At 54.9% G+C, this 21,969-nt stretch overlaps 1 protein-coding gene across 2 annotated transcripts; it reads left to right on the top strand.

Annotated features, from left to right (window-relative positions):
- Positions 1 to 4,061: 4,061 nt before the first annotated feature.
- Positions 4,062 to 20,297, top strand: LOC144954024 (DDB1- and CUL4-associated factor 8-like). Of its 2 annotated transcripts, XM_078884606.1 has the most exons (4): positions 4,062 to 4,142; positions 4,796 to 4,915; positions 14,400 to 14,528; positions 19,953 to 20,297. In XM_078884606.1, exons 2-4 carry the CDS (start codon positions 4,832 to 4,834, stop codon positions 20,127 to 20,129), a joined length of 390 nt encoding a protein of 129 aa, XP_078740732.1. In that variant the 5' UTR covers positions 4,062 to 4,142; positions 4,796 to 4,831; the 3' UTR covers positions 20,130 to 20,297. The 2 variants fall into 2 exon arrangements, 1 of the variants encoding a protein (XP_078740732.1); XR_013641008.1 differs by lacking the exons at positions 14,400 to 14,528; positions 19,953 to 20,297 and adding an exon at positions 14,213 to 14,259.
- The last annotated feature ends 1,672 nt before the right edge of the window (positions 20,298 to 21,969 follow it).

Below are 21,969 nucleotides of genomic sequence, written 5' to 3'. Positions count from 1 at the left end.
TCACTCACCCACTCACCCCCCCCCCCTCACACCCTCACCCCCCTCTCTCTCCCCCCTCACTACTACCCACTCACCCCCCCCACTCCCCTCTCACCCCCCCTCTCTCCCCCCCCCCCTCACCCCTCACCCCCCTCTCTCCCCCCTCACTCACGCCACTCACCCCCCCCCCTCACCCCTCACCCCCCTCTCTCCCCCCTCACTCACCCACTCACACCCCCCCCACTCCCCCTCTCACCCCCCCTCTCTCCCCCCCCCCTCACCCCTCACCCCCCTCTCACCCCCCTCACCCCCCCCTCACCCCCCCCCCCCCCAGTGAAGGGAGTGAACTTCCTGGGTCCCCGCGCTGAGTTTGTGGTGAGTTGGCAGTGACTGTGGCCACATCTTCATCTGGGACAAGGAGTCTGGGAGCGTTCTACAGTGTCTGGAGGGTGACCAGGGTGGAGTGGTGAGTGAGTGGGTGGGTGGGGGGGCGGGTGAGTGGGTGACTGGGTGGGTGGGTGGGTGAGTGAGTGGGTCGGTGAGTGAGTGGGTGAGTGGGGTGAGTGAGTGGGTGAGTGAGTGGTGAGTGACTGTGGCCACATCTTCATCTGGGACAAGGAGTCTGGGAGCGTTCTACAGTGTCTGGAGGGTGACCAGGGTGGAGTGGTGAGTGAGTGGGGTGGGTGGGGGGGCGGGTGAGTGGGTGACTGGGTGGGTGGGGTGGGTGAGTGAGTGGGTCGGTGAGTGAGTGGGTGAGTTCGGTGAGTGAGTGGGTGAGTGGGTGAGTGAGTGAGTGGGTGAGTGAGTGGGTGAGTGAGTGAGTGGGTGAGTGGGTGGGTGGGTGAGTGAGTGGGTCAGTGAGTGGGTGAGTGAGTGGGTGAGTGAGTGGGTGAGTGAGTGAGTGGGTGGGTGAGTGAGTGAGTGGGTGGGTGGGTGAGTGAGTGGGTGAGTGAGTGGGTGGGTGGGTGAGTGGTGAGTGACTGTGGCCACATCTTCATCTGGGACAAGGAGTCTGGGAGCGTTCTACAGTGTCTGGAGGGTGACCAGGGTGGAGTGGTGAGTGAGTGGGTGGGTGGGGGGGCGGGTGAGTGGGTGACTGGGTGGGTGGGTGGGTGAGTGAGTGGGTCGGTGAGTGAGTGGGTGAGTGGGTGAGTGAGTGGGTGAGTGAGTGGTGAGTGACTGTGGCCACATCTTCATCTGGGACAAGGAGTCTGGGAGCGTTCTACAGTGTCTGGAGGGTGACCAGGGTGGAGTGGTGAGTGAGTGGGTGGGTGGGGGGGCGGGTGAGTGGGTGACTGGGTGGGTGGGTGGGTGAGTGAGTGGGTCGGTGAGTGAGTGGGTGAGTGGGTGAGTGAGTGAGTGGGTGAGTGAGTGGGTGAGTGAGTGAGTGGGTGAGTGGGTGGGTGGGTGAGTGAGTGGGTCAGTGAGTGGGTGAGTGAGTGGGTGAGTGAGTGGGTGAGTGAGTGAGTGGGTGGGTGAGTGAGTGAGTGGGTGGGTGGGTGAGTGAGTGGGTGAGTGAGTGGGTGGGTGGGTGAGTGGTGAGTGACTGTGGCCACATCTTCATCTGGGACAAGGAGTCTGGGAGCGTTCTACAGTGTCTGGAGGGTGACCAGGGTGGAGTGGTGAGTGGTGAGGGGGGTGGTGGTGAGTGTGGTGGTAAGGGGGGTGAGTGTGGTGAGTGTGGTGGTGAGTGTGGTGGTGAGTGGGTGGATGAATGAGTGAGTGGATGAATGAGTGAGTGAGTGGGTGGGTGGGTGAGTGGGTGGATGAGTGAGTGGGTGAGTGAGTGGGTGGGTGGGTGAGTGGTGAGTGACTGTGGCCACATCTTCATCTGGGACAAGGAGTCTGGGAGCGTTCTACAGTGTCTGGAGGGTGACCAGGGTGGAGTGGTGAGTGAGTGGGTGGGTGAGTGAGTGGGTGGGTGGGTGGGTGAGTGAGTGAGTGGGTGAGTGGGTGGGTGGGTGGGTGAGTGAGTGGGTCGGTGAGTGAGTGAGTGAGTGGGTGAGTGAGTGAGTGGGTGAGTGAGTGGGTGAGTGAGTGAGTGGGTGGGTGGGTGAGTGAGTGGGTCAGTGAGTGGGTGAGTGAGTGGGTGAGTGAGTAGGTGAGTGGGTGGGTGGGTGGGTGGGTGAGTGAGTAGGTGGGTGGGTGAGTGAGTGGGTGAGTGAGTGAGTGGGTGAGTGAGTGGGTGGGTGAGTGAGTGGGTGAGTGAGTGGGTGGGTGGGTGAGTGGTGAGTGACTGTGGCCACATCTTCATCTGGGACAAGGAGTCTGGGAGTGTTCTACAGTGTCTGGAGGGTGACCAGGGTGGAGTGGTGAGTGAGTGGGTGGGTGGGTGAGTGAGTGGGTGAGTGGGTGGGTGAGTGGGTGAGTGGGGTGGGTGGGTGGGTGGGTGAGTGAGTGGGTCGGTGAGTAAGTGAGTGAGTGGGTGAGTGAGTGAGTGGTGGTGAGTGAGTGGGTGAGTGAGTGGGTGAGTGAGTAGGTGAGTGGGTGGGTGGGTGAGTGAGTAGGTGAGTGGGTGGGTGGGTGGGTGAGTGAGTGGGTGAGTGAGTGAGTGGGTGAGTGAGTGGGTGGGTGGGTGAGTGGTGAGTGACTGTGGCCACATCTTCATCTGGGACAAGGAGTCTGGGAGCGTTCTACAGTGTCTGGAGGGTGACCAGGGTGGAGTGGTGAGTGAGTGGGTGGGTGGGTGGGTGGGTGAGTGGGTGGGTGAGTGAGTAAGTGAGTGGGTGGGTGGGTGAGTGAGTGAGTGGGTGAGTGGGTGGGTGGGTGAGTGAGTGAGTGGGTGAGTGAGTGGGTGGGTGAGTGAGTGAGTGGGTGGGTGGGTGGGTGAGTGAGTGAGTGAGTGAGTGGGTGGGTGGGTGAGTGGGTGGGTGAGTGAGTGGGTAGGTGAGTGAGTGGGTGGGGTGGGTGGGTGAGTGGGTGAGTGAGTGAGTGGGTGAGTGGGTGGGTGAGTGGGTGAGTGGGTGGGTGAGTGAGTGGGTGAGTGAGTGGGTGAGTGGGTGAGTGAGTGAGTGAGTGGGTGAGTGGGTGGGTGGGTGGGTGAGTGGGTGAGTGAGTGGGTGGGTGGGTGAGTGGGTGAGCGAGTGGGTGGATGAATGAGTGAGTGGGTGAGTGAGTGGGTGAGTGAGTGGGTGAGTGAGTGGGTGGGTGGGTGAGTGGTGAGTGAGTGTGGCCACATCTTCATCTGGGACAAGGAGTCTGGGAGTGTTCTACAGTGTCTGGAGGGTGACCAGGGTGGAGTGGTGAGTGGTGAGGGGGGGTGGTGGTGAGTGTGGTGGTGAGGGGGGTGAGTGTGGTGAGTGTGGTGAGTGTGGTGGTGAGTGTGGTGGTGAGTGGGTGGATGAATGAGTGAGTGAGTGGGTGGGTGGGTGGTGGTGGGTGAGTGGGTGGGTGGGTGGGTGGGTGGGTGGTGAGTGGGTGGGTGGGTGGGTGGGTGAGTGAGTGAGTGGGTGGGTGAGTGGGTGGGTGGGTGGGTGAGTGAGTGAGTGGGTGGGTGAGTGGGTGGGTGGGTGGGTGGATGAGTGAGTGAGTGGGTGGGTGGGTGGGTGGGTGGGTGAGTGAGTGAGTGGGTGGGTGAGTGGGTGGGTGAGTGAGTGGGTGGGTGAGTGAGTGAGTGAGTGAGTGGGTGAGTGAGTGAGTGGGTGGGTTGGTGGGTGGGTGGGTGGGTGAGTGGGTGAGTGAGTGGGTGGGTGTGTGAGTGGGTGAGCGAGTGGGTGGATGAATGAGTGAGTGGGTGAGTGAGTGGGTGAGTAAGTGGGTGAGTGAGTGGGTGAGTGAGTAGGTGAGTGGTGGTGAGTGACTGTGGCCACATCTTCATCTGGGACAAGGAGTCTGGGAGTGTTCTACAGTGTCTGGAGGGTGACCAGGGTGGAGTGGTGAGTGAGTGGGTGGGTGGGTGAGTGAGTGGGTGAGTGGGTGGGTGGGTGGGTGAGTGGGTGGGTGAGTGAGTGGGTGGATGGCTGAGTGAGTGAGTGAGTGAGTGGGTGGGTCAGTGAGTGAGTGGGTGGGTGAGTGAGTGGGTGAGTGGGTGAGTGAGTGGGTGAGTGAGTGGGTGAGTGAGTGGGTGGGGTGAGTGAGTGGTGAGTGACTGTGGCCACATCTTCATCTAGGACAAGGAGTCTGGGAGCGTTCTACAGTGTCTGGAGGGTGACCAGGGTGGAGTGGTGAGTGAGTGGGTGGGTGGGTGAGTGGGTGAGTGGGTGAGTGGGTGGGTGGGTGAGTGGGTGAGTGAGTGAGTGGGTGGGTGGGTGGGTGGGTGAGTGAGTGAGTGAGTGGGTGGGTGGGTGGGTGAGTGGGTGGGTGAGTGAGTGGGTAGGTGAGTGAGTGGGTAGGTGAGTGAGTGAGTGGGTGGGTGGGTGAGTGAGTGAGTGAGTGAGTGGGTGGGTGGGTGAGTGGGTGGGTGAGTGGGTGAGTGGGTGGGTGAGTGAGTGAGTGTGGTGGTGAGTGTGGTGGTGAGTGTGGTGGTGAGTGGTTGCTATGGTCACTGATGGTTGCCATAGTGGTTGCTATGGTCACTGATGGTTGCCATGATGGTTGCTATGGTCACTGATGGTTGCCATGATGGTTGCTATGGTCACTGATGGTTGCCATAGTGGTTGCTATGGTCACTGATGGTTGCCATGGTGGTTGCTGTGTTCACTGATGGTTGCCATGGTGGTTGCTATGGTCACTGATGGTTGCCATGGTGGTTGCAATGGTCACTGATGGTTGCCATGGTGGTTGCTATGGTCACTGATGGTTGCCATGGTGATTACCGTGGTCACTGTGATGGTTGCCATGGGAGATTGACATGGTTTCCGTGACTACCGGTTGCTAGGTGAACTGCCTGGAGCCGCACCCGCACACGGTTGCCATGGCGACGAGCGGCTTGGACCACGACGTCAAGATCTGGTCGCCCACGGCAACCGAGGAAACCGACCTCTCAGGGTTGCCCAGGGTAACGGGGTCACGGGGTCACGGGGTCACGGGGTCATGGGGTCATCTTCAGTAGTAGTATCATCATCATCATCATCAGTAGTATCATCATCATCATCAGTAGTAGTATCATCATCATCAGTAGTAGTATCATCATCATCATCAGTAGTATCATCATCATCATCAGTAGTAGTATCATCATCATCATCATCAGTAGTATCATCATCATCATCAGTAGTAGTATCATCATCATCATCAGTAGTATCATCATCATCATCAGTAGTATCATCATCATCAGTAGTATCATCATCATCAGTATCATCATCATCAGTAGTATCATCATCATCAGTAGTAGTAGTATCATCATCATCATCAGTAGTAGTATCATCATCATCATCAGTAGTAGTATCATCATCATCAGTAGTATCATCATCATCAGTAGTAGCATCATCATCATCATCAGTAGTATCATCATCATCATCAGTAGTAGTAGTATCATCATCATCATCAGTAGTATCATCATCATCATCAGTAGTATCATCATCATCATCAGTAGTAGTATCATCATCATCATCATCAGTAGTATCATCATCATCATCATCAGTAGTATCATCATCATCATCAGTAGTAGTATCATCATCATCATCATCATCAGTAGTATCATCATCATCATCAGTAGTATCATCATCATCATCAGTAGTATCATCATCATCATCAGTAGTATCATCATCATCATCAGTAGTAGTATCATCATCATCATCATCAGTAGTATCATCATCATCATCATCATCAGTAGTATCATCATCATCATCAGTAGTAGTATCATCATCATCATCAGTAGTATCATCATCATCAGTAGTATCATCATCATCATCAGTAGTAGTATCATCATCATCATCATCATCAGTAGTATCATCATCATCATCAGTAGTAGTATCATCATCATCATCAGTAGTATCATCATCATCATCATCATCAGTAGTAGTATCATCATCATCATCAGTAGTATCATCATCATCATCAGTAGTATCATCATCATCAGTAGTAGTATCATCATCATCATCATCAGTAGCATCATCATCATCATCAGTAGTATCATCATCATCATCAGTAGTATCATCATCATCATCAGTAGTATCATCATCATCATCAGTAGTATCATCATCATCAGTAGTAGTATCATCATCATCATCATCATCAGTAGTATCATCATCATCATCATCAGTAGTATCATCATCATCATCATCAGTAGTATCATCATCATCAGTAGTAGTATCATCATCATCATCATCATCAGTAGTATCATCATCATCATCAGTAGTATCATCATCATCAGTAGTAGTATCATCATCATCATCATCATCAGTAGTATCATCATCATCATCAGTAGTATCATCATCATCATCATCAGTAGTATCATCATCATCAGTAGTAGTATCATCATCATCATCATCATCAGTAGTATCATCATCATCATCAGTAGTATCATCATCATCAGTAGTAGTATCATCATCATCATCATCAGTAGTATCATCATCATCATCATCAGTAGTATCATCATCATCATCATCAGTAGTAGTATCATCATCATCAGTAGTATCATCATCATCAGTAGTAGTATCATCATCAGTAGTATCATCATCATCAGTAGTAGTATCATCATCATCATCATCAGTAGTAGTATCATCATCATCATCAGTAGCATCATCATCATCATCAATAGTATCATCATCAGCAGTATTAGCATCATTATGTGTGTGTCTCTCTCCCCGTGTCTCACCCTGTGTCTCTGTGTCTCTCCCTGTCTCTCCCCGTGTCTCTCTCTCACCCTGTGTCTCTCCCTGTCTCTCCCCGTGTCTCTCTCCCCGTGTCTCTCTCTCACCCTGTGTCTCTCCCTGTCTCTCCCCGTGTCTCTCTCCCCGTGTCTCTCTCCCCGTGTCTCTCTCCCCGTGTCTCTCTCCCCGTGTCTCTCTCCCCGTGTCTCTCTCCCCGTGTCTCTCTCCCCGTGTCTCTCTCCCCGTGTCTCTCTCCCCGTGTCTCTCTCCCCGTGTCTCTCTCCCCATGTCTCTCCCTGTCTCTCCCCGTGTCTCTCTCCCCGTGTCTCTCTCCCCGTGTCTCTCTCCCCGTGTCTCACCCCGTGTCTCTCTCTCCGTGTCTCTCTCCGTGTCTCTCCCCGTGTCTCTCTCCCCGTGTCTCTCTCCCCGTGTCTCTCTCCCCGTGTCTCACCCCGTGTCTCTCTCTCCGTGTCTCTCTCCGTGTCTCTCCCCGTGTCTCTCCCCGTGTCTCTCCGTGTCTCTCTCCGTGTCTCTCCCCGTGTCTCTCCCCGTGTCTCTCCCCGTGTCTCTCCCCGTGTCTCTCCCCGTGTCTCTCCCCGTGTCTCTCCCCGTGTCTCTCCCCGTGTCTCTCCCCGTGTCTCTCCCCGTGTCTCTCCCCGTGTCTCTCCCCGTGTCTCTCCCCGTGTCTCTCCCCATGTCTCTCCCCGTGTCTCTCCCCGTGTCTCTCCCCGTGTCTCTCCCCATGTCTCTCCCCGTGTCTCTCCCCGTGTCTCTCCCCGTGTCTCTCCCCGTGTCTCTCCCCGTGTCTCTCCCCGTGTCTCTCTCCCCGTGTCTCTCTCCCCGTGTCTCTCTCCCCGTGTCTCTCTGTGTCTCACCCCGTGTCTCTGTGTGTGTCTCTGTGTCTCTCTCTGTGTCTCCGTGTCTCTCTCTGTGTCTCTGTGTCTCTCTCTGTGTCTCTGTGTCTCTCTGTGTCTCACCCTGTGTCCCCGTGTGTCTCTCTGTGTCTCCGTGTCTCTCTCTGTGTCTCTGTGTCTCTCTCTGTGTCTCCGTGTCTCTCTCTGTGTCTCTGTGTCTCTCTCTGTGTCTCCGTGTCTCTCTCTGTGTCTCCGTGTCTCTCTGTGTCTCTGTGTCTCTCTATGTGTCTCTGTGTCTTTCTGTGTCTCACCCCGTGTCTCTGTGTCTCTGTGTCTCTGTGTCTCACCCCGTGTCTCTGTGTCTCTGTGTCTCACCCTGTGTCTCTGTGTCTCACCTCGTGTCTCTGTGTCTCACCCCGTGTCTCTGTGTCTCTGTGTCTCACCCCGTGTCTCTGTGTCTCACCCCGTGTCTCTGTGTCTCTGTGTCTCACCCCGTGTCTCTGTGTCTCACCCCGTGTCTCTGTGTCTCTGTGTCTCACCCCGTGTCTCTGTGTCTCACCCTGTGTCTCTGTGTCTCTGTGTCTCACCCCGTGTCTCTGTGTCTCTGTGTCTCACCCCGTGTCTCTGTGTCTCACCCCGTGTCTCTGTGTCTCACCCTGTGTCTCTGTGTCTCACCCTGTGTCTCTGTGTCTCTGTGTCTCACCCCGTGTCTCTGTGTCTCACCCTGTGTCTCTGTGTCTCACCCCGTGTCTCTGTGTCTCTGTGTCTCACCCTGTGTCTCTGTGTCTCACCCTGTGTCTCTGTGTCTCTGTGTCTCACCCCGTGTCTCTGTGTCTCTGTGTCTCACCCCGTGTCTCTGTGTCTCTGTGTCTCACCCCGTGTCTCTGTGTCTCTGTGTCTCACCCTGTGTCTCTGTGTCTCACCCTGTGTCTCTGTGTCTCACCCCGTGTCTCTGTGTCTCTGTGTCTCACCCCGTGTCTCTGTGTCTCACCCCGTGTCTCTGTGTCTCAGTGTCTCACCCTGTGTCTCTGTGTCTCTGTGTCTCACCCCGTGTCTCTGTGACTCTGTGTCTCACCCCGTGTCTCTGTGTCTCTGTGTCTCACCCTGTGTCTCTGTGTCTCTGTGTCTCACCCCGTGTCTCTGTGTCTCTGTGTCTCACCCTGTGTCTCAGTGTCTCTGTGTCTCACCCCGTGTCTCTGTGTCTCTGTGTCTCACCCCGTGTCTCTGTGTCTCACCCCGTGTCTCTGTGTCTCTGTGTCTCACCCTGTGTCTCTGTGTCTCTGTGTCTCACCCCGTGTCTCTGTGTCTCACCCCGTGTCTCTGTGTCTCTGTGTCTCACCCCGTGTCTCTGTGTCTCACCCTGTGTCTCTGTGTCTCTGTGTCTCACCCCGTGTCTCTGTGTCTCTGTGTCTCACCCTGTGTCTCTGTGTCTCTGTGTCTCACCCTGTGTCTCTGTGTCTCTGTGTCTCACCCCGTGTCTCTGTGTCTCTGTGTCTCACCCTGTGTCTCTGTGTCTCTGTGTCTCACCCTGTGTCTCTGTGTCTCTGTGTCTCACCCTGTGTCTCTGTGTCTCTGTGTCTCACCCTGTGTCTCAGTGTCTCTGTGTCTCTGTGTCTCACCCTGTGTCTCTGTGTCTCTGTGTCTCACCCTGTGTCTCTGTGTCTCAGTGTCTCACCCCGTGTCTCTGTGTCTCTGTGTCTCACCCCGTGTCTCTGTGTCTCAGTGTCTCACCCTGTGTCTCAGTGTCTCTGTGTCTCTGTGTCTCACCCCGTGTCTCTGTGTCTCAGTGTCTCACCCCGTGTCTCTGTGTCTCACCCTGTGTCTCAGTGTCTCTGTGTCTCTGTGTCTCACCCTGTGTCTCTGTGTCTCAGTGTCTCACCCCGTGTCTCTGTGTCTCTGTGTCTCACCCTGTGTCTCTGTGACTCTGTGTCTCACCCCGTGTCTCTGTGTCTCTGTGTCTCACCCCGTGTCTCTGTGTCTCACCCCGTGTCTCTGTGTCTCTGTGTCTCACCCTGTGTCTCTGTGACTCTGTGTCTCACCCCGTGTCTCTGTGACTCTGTGTCTCACCCCGTGTCTCTGTGTCTCTGTGTCTCACCCCGTGTCTCTGTGTCTCACCCCGTGTCTCTGTGTCTCTGTGTCTCACCCCGTGTCTCTGTGTCTCACCCTGTGTCTCTGTGTCTCTGTGTCTCACCCCGTGTCTCAGTGTCTCTGTGTCTCACCCTGTGTCTCTGTGTCTCAGTGTCTCACCCCGTGTCTCTGTGTCTCACCCTGTGTCTCTGTGTCTCTGTGTCTCACCCCGTGTCTCAGTGTCTCTGTGTCTCACCCTGTGTCTCTGTGTCTCTGTGTCTCACCCCGTGTCTCTGTGTCTCACCCTGTGTCTCTGTGTCTCAGTGTCTCACCCTGTGTCTCTGTGTCTCTGTGTCTCACCCCGTGTCTCTGTGTCTCTGTGTCTCACCCCGTGTCTCTGTGTCTCTGTGTCTCACCCTGTGTCTCTGTGTCTCTGTGTCTCACCCCGTGTCTCTGTGTCTCTGTGTCTCACCCCGTGTCTCTGTGTCTCTGTGTCTCACCCTGTGTCTCTGTGTCTCAGTGTCTCACCCCGTGTCTCTGTGTCTCTGTGTCTCACCCCGTGTCTCTGTGTCTCTGTGTCTCACCCTGTGTCTCTGTGTCTCTGTGTCTCACCCCGTGTCTCTGTGTCTCACCCTGTGTCTCTGTGTCTCAGTGTCTCACCCTGTGTCTCTGTGTCTCTGTGTCTCACCCCGTGTCTCTGTGTCTCTGTTTCTCACCCCGTGTCTCTGTGTCTCAGTGTCTCACCCCGTGTCTCTGTGTCTCTGTGTCTCACCCCGTGTCTCTGTGTCTCTGTGTCTCACCCTGTGTCTCAGTGTCTCTGTGTCTCACCCTGTGTCTCTGTGTCTCTGTGTCTCACCCCGTGTCTCTGTGTCTCTGTGTCTCACCCTGTGTCTCAGTGTCTCTGTGTCTCACCCTGTGTCTCTGTGTCTCTGTGTCTCACCCTGTGTCTCTGTGTCTCTGTGTCTCACCCCGTGTCTCTGTGTCTCAGTGTCTCACCCTGTGTCTCTGTGTCTCTGTGTCTCACCCCGTGTCTCTGTGTCTCAGTGTCTCACCCTGTGTCTCTGTGTCTCTGTGTCTCACCCCGTGTCTCTGTGTCTCTGTGTCTCACCCCGTGTCTCTGTGTCTCTGTGTCTCACCCCGTGTCTCTGTGTCTCTGTGTCTCACCCCGTGTCTCTGTGTCTCACCCTGTGTCTCTGTGTCTCTGTGTCTCACCCTGTGTCTCAGTGTCTCTGTGTCTCACCCTGTGTCTCTGTGTCTCTGTGTCTCACCCTGTGTCTCTGTGTCTCTGTGTCTCACCCCGTGTCTCTGTGTCTCTGTGTCTCACCCCGTGTCTCTGTGTCTCTGTGTCTCACCCTGTGTCTCAGTGTCTCTGTGTCTCACCCTGTGTCTCTGTGTCTCTGTGTCTCACCCTGTGTCTCTGTGTCTCTGTGTCTCACCCCGTGTCTCTGTGTCTCACCCCGTGTCTCTGTGTCTCTGTGTCTCACCCCGTGTCTCTGTGTCTCACCCCGTGTCTCTGTGTCTCACCCCGTGTCTCTGTGTCTCTGTGTCTCACCCCGTGTCTCTGTGTCTCTGTGTCTCACCCTGTGTCTCAGTGTCTCTGTGTCTCACCCCGTGTCTCTGTGTCTCTGTGTCTCACCCTGTGTCTCTGTGTCTCTGTGTCTCACCCTGTGTCTCAGTGTCTCTGTGTCTCACCCTGTGTCTCTGTGTCTCTGTGTCTCACCCCGTGTCTCTGTGTCTCTGTGTCTCACCCCGTGTCTCTGTGTCTCACCCTGTGTCTCTGTGTCTCTGTGTCTCACCCTGTGTCTCTGTGTCTCTGTGTCTCACCCTGTGTCTCTGTGTATCTGTGTCTCACCCTGTGTCTCTGTGTCTCTGTGTCTCACCCTGTGTCTCTGTGTCTCTGTGTCTCACCCTGTGTCTGTGTCTCACCCTGTGTCTCTGTGTCTCACCCCGTGTCTCTGTGTCTCTGTGTCTCACCCTGTGTCTCTGTGTCTCTCTGTGTCTCACCCTGTGTCTCTGTGTCTCACCCTGTGTCTCTGTGTCTCTCTGTGTCTCACCCTGTGTCTCTGTGTCTCACCCCGTGTCTTTGTGTCTCTCTGTGTCTCACCCTGTGTCTCTGTGTCTCACCCCGTGTCTCTGTGTCTCACCCTGTGTCTCTGTGTCTCTCTGTGTCTCACCCCGTGTCTCTGTGTCTCACCCTGTGTCTCTGTGTCTCTGTGTCTCACCCTGTGTCTGTGTCTCTCTGTGTCTCACCCCGTGTCTCTGTGTCTCACCCCGTGTCTCTGTGTCTCACCCCGTGTCTCTCTCTGTGTCTCTGTGTCTCTCTGTGTCTCACCCTCTGTCTCTGTGTCTCACCCCGTGTCTCTGTGTCTCACCCTGTGTCTCTGTGTCTCTGTGTCTCACCCCGTGTCTCTGTGTCTCTGTGTCTCACCCCGTGTCTCTGTGTCTCACCCTGTGTCTCTGTGTCTCTGTGTCTCACCCTGTGTCTCTGTGTCTCACCCTGTGTCTCTGTGTCTCTGTGTCTCACCCTGTGTCTCTGTGTCTCTGTGTCTCACCCTGTGTCTCTGTGTCTCACCCTGTGTCTGTGTCTCACCCTGTGTCTCTGTGTCTCACCCCGTGTCTCTGTGTCTCTGTGTCTCACCCTGTGTCTCTGTGTCTCTCTGTGTCTCACCCTGTGTCTCTGTGTCTCACCCTGTGTCTCTGTGTCTCTCTGTGTCTCACCCTGTGTCTCTGTGTCTCACCCCGTGTCTCTGTGTCTCTCTGTGTCTCTGTGTCTCTGTGTCTCACCCCGTGTCTCTGTGACTCTGTGTCTCACCCCGTGTCTCTGTGTCTCTGTGTCTCACCCCGTGTCTCTGTGTCTCTGTGTCTCACCCTGTGTCTCTGTGTCTCTGTGTCTCACCCCGTGTCTCTGTGTCTCTGTGTCTCACCCTGTGTCTCTGTGTCTCTGTGTCTCACCCCGTGTCTCTGTGTCTCACCCCGTGTCTCTGTGTCTCTGTGTCTCACCCCGTGTCTCTGTGTCTCTGTGTCTCACCCCGTGTCTCTGTGTCTCTGTGTCTCACCCTGTGTCTCTGTGTCTCTGTGTCTCACCCCGTGTCTCTGTGTCTCTGTGTCTCACCCCGTGTCTCTGTGTCTCTGTGTCTCACCCTGTGTCTCTGTGTCTCTGTGTCTCACCCTGTGTCTCTGTGTCTCTGTGTCTCACCCCGTGTCTCTGTGTCTCTGTGTCTCACCCCGTGTCTCTGTGTCTCTGTGTCTCACCCCGTGTCTCTGTGTCTCTGTGTCTCACCCTGTGTCTCTGTGTCTCACCCTGTGTCTCTGTGTCTCTGTGTCTCTGTGTCTCACCCTGTGTCTCTGTGTCTCTGTGTCTCACCCTGTGTCTCTGTGTCTCAGTGTCTCACCCCGTGTCTCTGTGTCTCTGTGTCTCACCCCGTGTCTCTGTGTCTCAGTGTCTCACCCTGTGTCTCTGTGTCTCACCCCGTGTCTCTGTGTCTCTGTGTCTCACCCTGTGTCTCTGTGTCTCTGTGTCTCACCCTGTGTCTCTGTGTCTCAGTGTCTCACCCTGTGTCTCTGTGTCTCACCCCGTGTCTCTGTATCTCTGTGTCTCACCCCGTGTCTCTGTGTCTCTGTGTCTCACCCTGTGTCTCTGTGTCTCTGTGTCTCACCCCGTGTCTCTGTGTCTCTGTGTCTCACCCTGTGTCTCTGTGTCTCACCCCGTGTCTCTGTGTCTCTGTGTCTCACCCTGTGTCTCAGTGTCTCTGTGTCTCACCCTGTGTCTCTGTGTCTCAGTGTCTCACCCCGTGTCTCTGTGTCTCTGTGTCTCACCCCGTGTCTCTGTGTCTCAGTGTCTCACCCTGTGTCTCTGTGTCTCACCCCGTGTCTCTGTGTCTCTGTGTCTCACCCCGTGTCTCTGTGTCTCTGTGTCTCACCCTGTGTCTCTGTGTCTCTGTGTCTCACCCCGTGTCTCTGTGTCTCTGTGTCTCACCCTGTGTCTCTGTGTCTCACCCCGTGTCTCTGTGTCTCTGTGTCTCACCCCGTGTCTCTGTGTCTCTGTGTCTCACCCCGTGTCTCTGTGTCTCTGTGTCTCACCCCGTGTCTCTGTGTCTCTGTGTCTCACCCCGTGTCTCTGTGTCTCTGTGTCTCACCCTGTGTCTCTGTGTCTCTGTGTCTCACCCTGTGTCTCTGTGTCTCTGTGTCTCACCCCGTGTCTCTGTGTCTCTGTGTCTCACCCCGTGTCTCTGTGTCTCTGTGTCTCACCCCGTGTCTCTGTGTCTCTGTGTCTCACCCCGTGTCTCTGTGTCTCTGTGTCTCACCCCGTGTCTCTGTGTCTCTGTGTCTCACCCCGTGTCTCTGTGTCTCTGTGTCTCACCCTGTGTCTCTGTGTCTCTGTGTCTCACCCTGTGTCTCTGTGTCTCAGTGTCTCACCCCGTGTCTCTGTGTCTCTGTGTCTCACCCTGTGTCTCTGTGTCTCTGTGTCTCACCCTGTGTCTCAGTGTCTCTGTGTCTCACCCTGTGTCTCTGTGTCTCAGTGTCTCACCCCGTGTCTCTGTGTCTCTGTGTCTCACCCCGTGTCTCTGTGTCTCACCCTGTGTCTCTGTGTCTCTGTGTCTCTCTGCGTGTGTCTCTGCGCAGGTGATGAAGCAGAACGAGAGGGAGCGTGACGACGAGGGACGCTCGCAGTGTCTCTGTGTCTCTGTGTCTCACCCCGTGTCTCTGTGTCTCACCCCGTGTCTCTGTGTCTCTGTGTCTCACCCCGTGTCTCTGTGTCTCACCCCGTCTCTCTGTGTCTCTGTGTCTCACCCCGTGTCTCTCTGCGCAGGTGATGAAGCAGAACGAGAGGGAGCGTGACGACGAGGGACGCTCGCAGAGCTCGGAAGCGCAGCGCGCGCTCGACTCACACGTGCTGTGGTTCCTCATGCACAACCTGAGGCACCGTGCACGCACACAGGTACACACACACACACAGTGACACACACACACACACACAGTGACACACACACACACACACAGTGACACACACACACAGTGACACACACACACACACACACAGTGACACACACACACAGTGACACACACACACAGTGACACACACACACAGTGACACACACAGTGACACACACACACAGTGACACACACACACACAGTGACACACACACACACAGTGACACACACACACACACAGTGACACACACACACACAGTGACACACACACACACACAGTGACACACACACACAGTGACACACACACAGTGACACACACACACACAGTGACACACACACACACAGTGACACACACACACACAGTGACACACACACACAGTGACACACACAGTGACACACACACAGTGACACACACACACACAGTGACACACACACACACAGTGACACACACACACAGTGCTGTGGTTCCTCATGCACAACCTGAGGCACCGTGCACGCACACAGGTACACACACACACAGTGACACACACACACACACAGTGACACACACACACAGACACACACACACACAGTGACACACACACACACAGTGACACACACACACAGTGACACACACACACACACACACAGTGACACACACACACAGTGACACACACACACACACACACAGTGACACACACACAGTGACACACACACACACAGTGACACACACACACACAGTGACACACACACACACAGTGACACACACACACAGTGACACACACACACAGTGACACACACACACAGTGACACACACAGTGACACACACACACACAGTGACACACACACACAGTGACACACACACACAGTGACACACACACACAGTGACACACACACAGTGACACACACACACACAGTGACACACACACACAGTGACACACACAGTGACACACACACAGTGACACACACACACACAGTGACACACACACAGTGACACACACACACACAGTGACACACACAGTGACACACACACACACAGTGACACACACACACAGTGACACACACACACAGTGACACACACACACACAGTGACACACACACACAGTGACACACACACACAGTGACACACACACAGTGACACACACACACACAGTGACACACACACAGTGACACACACACACACACAGTGACACACACACACACACACACAGTGACACACACACAGTGACACACACACACACAGTGACACACACACACACAGTGACACACACACAGTGACACACACACACACAGTGACACACACACAGTGCTGTGGTTCCTCATGCACAACCTGAGGCACCGTGCACGCACACAGGTACACACACACACACACAGTGACACACACACACACACAGTGACACACACACACACAGTGACACACACAGTGACACACACACAGTGACACACACAGTGACACACACACACAGTGACACACACAGTGACACACACACACACAGTGACACACACACACACACACAGTGACACACACACACAGTGACACACACGCACACAGTGACACACACACACACAGTGACACACACACACACACACAGTGACACACACACAGTGACACACACACACACAGTGACACACACACACACAGTGACACACACACACACACAGTGACACACACACACACACAGTGACACACACACACACACAGTGACACACACACAGTGACACACACACACACAGTGACACACACACAGTGACACACACACACACACAGTGACACACACACACAGTGACACACACACACAGTGACACACACACACACAGTGACACACACACACACACAGTGACACACACACAGTGACACACACACACAGTGACACCCACACACAGTGACACACACACACAGTGACACACACACACACAGTGACACACACACACACAGTGACACACACACACAGTGACACACACACACACAGTGACACACACACACACAGTGACACACACACACAGTGACACACACACACAGTGACACACACACACACACAGTGACACACACACACAGTGACACACACACACACACACGGTGACACACACACACACAGTGACACACACACACAGGTACACACACACAGTGACACACACACACACAGTGACACACACACACACAGTGACACACACACACAGTGACACACACAGTGACACACACACACACACAGTGACACACACACACACACAGTGACACACACAGTGACACACACACACACAGTGACACACACACACACAGTGACACACACAGTGACACACACACAGTGACACACACACACACACAGTGACACACACAGTGACACACACACACACACACAGTGACACACACACACACAGTGACACACACACACACACAGTGACACACACAGTGACACACACACACACAGTGACACACACACACACAGTGACACACACAGTGACACACACACAGTGACACACACACACACACAGTGACACACACAGTGACACACACACACACACACAGTGACACACACACACACAGTGACACACACACACACAGTGACACACACACACACACACAGTGACACACACAGTGACACACACACACAGTGACACACACACACAGTGACACACACACACAGTGACACACACACAGTGACACACACACACACACACAGTGACACACACACACACAGTGACACACACACACACAGTGACACACACACACACACACAGTGACACACACAGTGACACACACACACAGTGACACACACACACAGTGACACACACACACAGTGACACACACAGTGACACACACACACACAGTGACACACACACACACACAGTGACACACACAGTGACACACACACACACACAGTGACACACACACACAGTGACACACACACACACAGTGACACACACACACAGTGACACACACACACACAGTGACACACACACAGTGACACACACACACAGTGACACACACACACACAGTGACACACACACACAGTGACACACACACACACAGTGACACACACACAGTGACACACACACACAGTGACACACACACATAGTGACACACACACACACAGTGACACACACACACAGTGACACACACACACACAGTGACACACACACACAGTGACACACACACACACAGTGACACACACACACAGTGACACACACACACACAGTGACACACACACACAGTGACACACACACACACAGTGACACACACACACAGTGACACACACACACACAGTGACACACACACACACAGTGACACACACACAGTGACACACACACACAGTGACACACACACACACAGTGACACACACACACACAGTGACACACACACACACAGTGACACACAGTGACACACACAGTGACACACAGTGACACACACACACACAGTGACACACAGTGACACACACAGTGACACACACACAGTGACACACACACACAGTGACACACAGTGACACACAGTGACACACACACAGTGACACACACACAGTGACACACACACACAGTGACACACACACACAGTGACACACACACAGTGACACACACACACAGTGACACACACACACAGTGACACACACACACAGTGACACACACACACAGTGACACACACACACACAGTGACACACACACACACACAGTGACACACACACAGTGACACACACACAGTGACACACACACAGTGACACCCACACACAGTGACACACACACACACAGTGACACACACACACACACAGTGACACACACACAGTGACACACACACACACACACAGTTACACACACACACAGTGACACACACACAGTGACACACACACACAGTGACACACACACACAGTGACACACACACACACAGTGACACACACACAGTGACACACACACACAGTGACACACACACACAGTGACACACACACAGTGACACACACACACAGTGACACACACACACATAGTGACACACACACACACAGTGACACACACACACACAGTGACACACACACACACAGTGACACACACACACACAGTGACACACACACACACAGTGACACACACACAGTGACACACACACACACAGTGACACACACACAGTGACACACACACACAGTGACACACACACACAGTGACACACACACACACAGTGACACACACACAGTGACACACACACAGTGACACACACACAGTGACACCCACACACAGTGACACACACACACACAGTGACACACACACACAGTGACACACACACAGTGACACACACACAGTGACACACACACAGTGACACACACACAGTGACACACACACACAGTGACACACACACAGTGACACACACACACAGTGACACACACACACACAGTGACACACACACAGTGACACACACACAGTGACACACACACAGTGACACCCACACACAGTGACACACACACACACAGTGACACACACACACAGTGACACACACACAGTGACACACACACAGTGACACACACACAGTGACACACACACACAGTGACACACACACACAGTGACACACACACACACAGTGACACACACACAGTGACACACACACACAGTGACACACACACACAGTGACACACACACACACAGTGACACACACACACACAGTGACACACACACACACAGTGACACACACACACACAGGTACACACACACAGTGACACACACACAGTGACACACACACAGTGACACACACACACAGTGACACACACACAGTGACACACACACACACAGTGACACACACACACAGTGACACACACACACAGTGACACACACACACAGTGACACACACACACACAGTGACACACACACATTGACACACACACACAGTGACACACACACAGACACACACACACACAGACACACACACATACACACACACAGACACACACACAGACACACAGACACACACACAGACACACACACAGACACACACACAGACACACACACACACACAGACACACACAGACACACAGACACACACACAGACACACACACAGACACACACACAGACACACACAGACACACACACACACACACAGACACACACACAGACACACATACACACACACAGACACACACAGACACACACACATACACACACACACATACACACACAGACACACACACAGACACACACACACACATAGACACACACACACACAGACACACACATACACACACACAGACACAGACACACACACAGACACACACACAGACACACACACAGACACACACACAGACACACACACAGACACACACACACACAGACACACACACACACAAAGTGTCTCTCCCCCCGTGTCTCTCTCCCCGTGTCTCTCTCGCCGTGTCTCTCTCCCCGTGTCTCTCTCTCCCCGTGTCTCTCTCCCCGTGTCTCTCTCTCCCCGTGTCTCTCTCTCGCCGTGTCTCTCTCCTCGTGTCTCAGCGCTGGAGAAGAAGAGTCGGTGACGAGGGAGACACGAGAGACACGAGTGACGACGGTGACGACGACGGTGACGACGACGACGACGATGATGACGATGACGACGGCGAAAACGACGACGATGACGATGACGATGATGACGACGCCTCGAACGAAAGAGTTCAGTGTGTCCCCTCCTGAGACACGCGGAGAGAGACACGCGGAGACACACGGAGAGAGACACGGGGGGAGAGACACGGGGAGAGACACGGAGAGAGACACGGGGAGAGACACGGGGAGAGACACGGGGAGAGACACGGGGAGAGACACGGGGAGAGACACGGGGAGAGACACGGGGAGAGACACGGAGAGAGAGACACGGGGAGAGAGACACGGGGAGAGACACGGGGGGAGAGACACGGGGAGACACGGGGAGAGACACGGGGGGAGAGACACGGGGAGAGACACGGGGAGAGACACGGGGAGAGACACGGGGGGAGAGACACGGGGAGAAAGACACGGAGAGAGACACGGGGGGAGAGACACGGGGAGAGACACGGGGAGAGACACGGCGAGAGAGACACGGGGAGAGAGACACGGGGAGAGACGGGGAGAGAGAGACACGGAGAGAGACACGGCGAGAGAGACACGGGGAGAGAGAGACACGGGGAGAGAGACACACGGAGAGACGGGGAGAGAGAGACACGGAGAGAGACACGGCGAGAGAGACACGGGGAGAGACACGGAGAGAGACACACAGACGGGGAGAGAGACACAGGGAGAGAGACACGGGGAGAGACACACGGAGACACACGGGGAGAGAGACACGGTGTGAGAGAGAGAGACACACGGGGAGAGACACGGGGAGAGACACGGGGAGAGAGACACGGGGAGAGAGAGACACGGGGAGAGAGAGACACGGGGAGAGAGACACGGGGTGAGAGACACACGGGGTGAGAGACACACGGGGAGAGAGACACGGAGAGAGACACGCAGAGAGACACGGGGAGAGAGAGAGAGACACGGGGAGAGACACGGGGAGAGAGACACACACACGGGGAGAGAGACACGGGGAGAGACACGGAGAGAGAGACACACGGGGAGAGACACGGGGAGAGAGAGAGAGAGACACACACGGGGAGAGAGACACGGGGAGAGACACGGAGAGAGAGAGACGGGGAGAGAGACACGGGGAGAGAGACACGGAGAGAGACACGGGGAGAGACACAAACGCAGACATACAAAAGACACGCACAGAGACACATAGACATAGAGACACATAGAGACACGGGGAGAGAGACACAGACTCTTCTGTCTGTCTAGGCCCTGTCCGTCTAGGCATTGTCTGTGCCGTGTGTTAGACATTGTACATTCAGATCTCAATAAAGTTGGAGGTCTACCTTATTGACTGTGTGGTAATCATCAGAGTGGGTGGGTGAGTGGGTGGGTGGGTGGGTGAGTGGGTGGGTGGGTGGGTGAGTGGGTGGGTGGGTGGGTGGGTGAGTGGGTGAGTGGGTGGGTGAGTGGGTGGGTGAGTGGGTGGGTGGGTGAGTGGGTGGGTGGGTGAGTGGGTGGGTGGGTGGGTGGGTGGGTGGGTGAGTGGGTGGGTGGGTGAGTGGGTGGGTGGGTGAGTGGGTGGGTGGGTGGGTGGGTGAGTGGGTGGGTGGGTGGGTGAGTGGGTGAGTGGGTGGGTGGGTGGGTGAGTGGGTGGGTGGGTGAGTGGGTGGGTGGGTGAGTGGGTGAGTGGGTGGATGTGTTTGTGGGTGAGTGGGTGGATGAGTGGGTGGGTGAGTGGGTGGGTGAGTGGGTGAGTGGGTGGGTGAGTGGGTGGGTGGGTGGGTGGGTGGGTGAGTGGGTGGGTGGGTGAGTGAGTGGGTGGGTGGGTGAGTGAGTGGGTGGGTGGGTGAGTGAGTGGGTGGGTGGGTGAGTGGGTGGGTGAGTGGGTGGGTGAGTGAGTGGGTGGGTGGGTGGGTGAGTGGGTGAGTGGGTGGGTGAGTGGGTGGGTGGGTGAGTGAGTGGGTGGGTGAGTGGGTGGGTGGGT

The sequence above is a fragment of the Lampetra fluviatilis genome, unplaced genomic scaffold (genome assembly GCF_964198595.1).
Source record: "Lampetra fluviatilis unplaced genomic scaffold, kcLamFluv1.1 SCAFFOLD_1122, whole genome shotgun sequence".
Classification (NCBI taxonomy): domain Eukaryota; kingdom Metazoa; phylum Chordata; class Hyperoartia; order Petromyzontiformes; family Petromyzontidae; genus Lampetra; species Lampetra fluviatilis.
The sequence above is the reverse complement of the archived record's forward strand: the minus strand, read 5'-3'. Positions and strand labels throughout refer to the sequence as shown.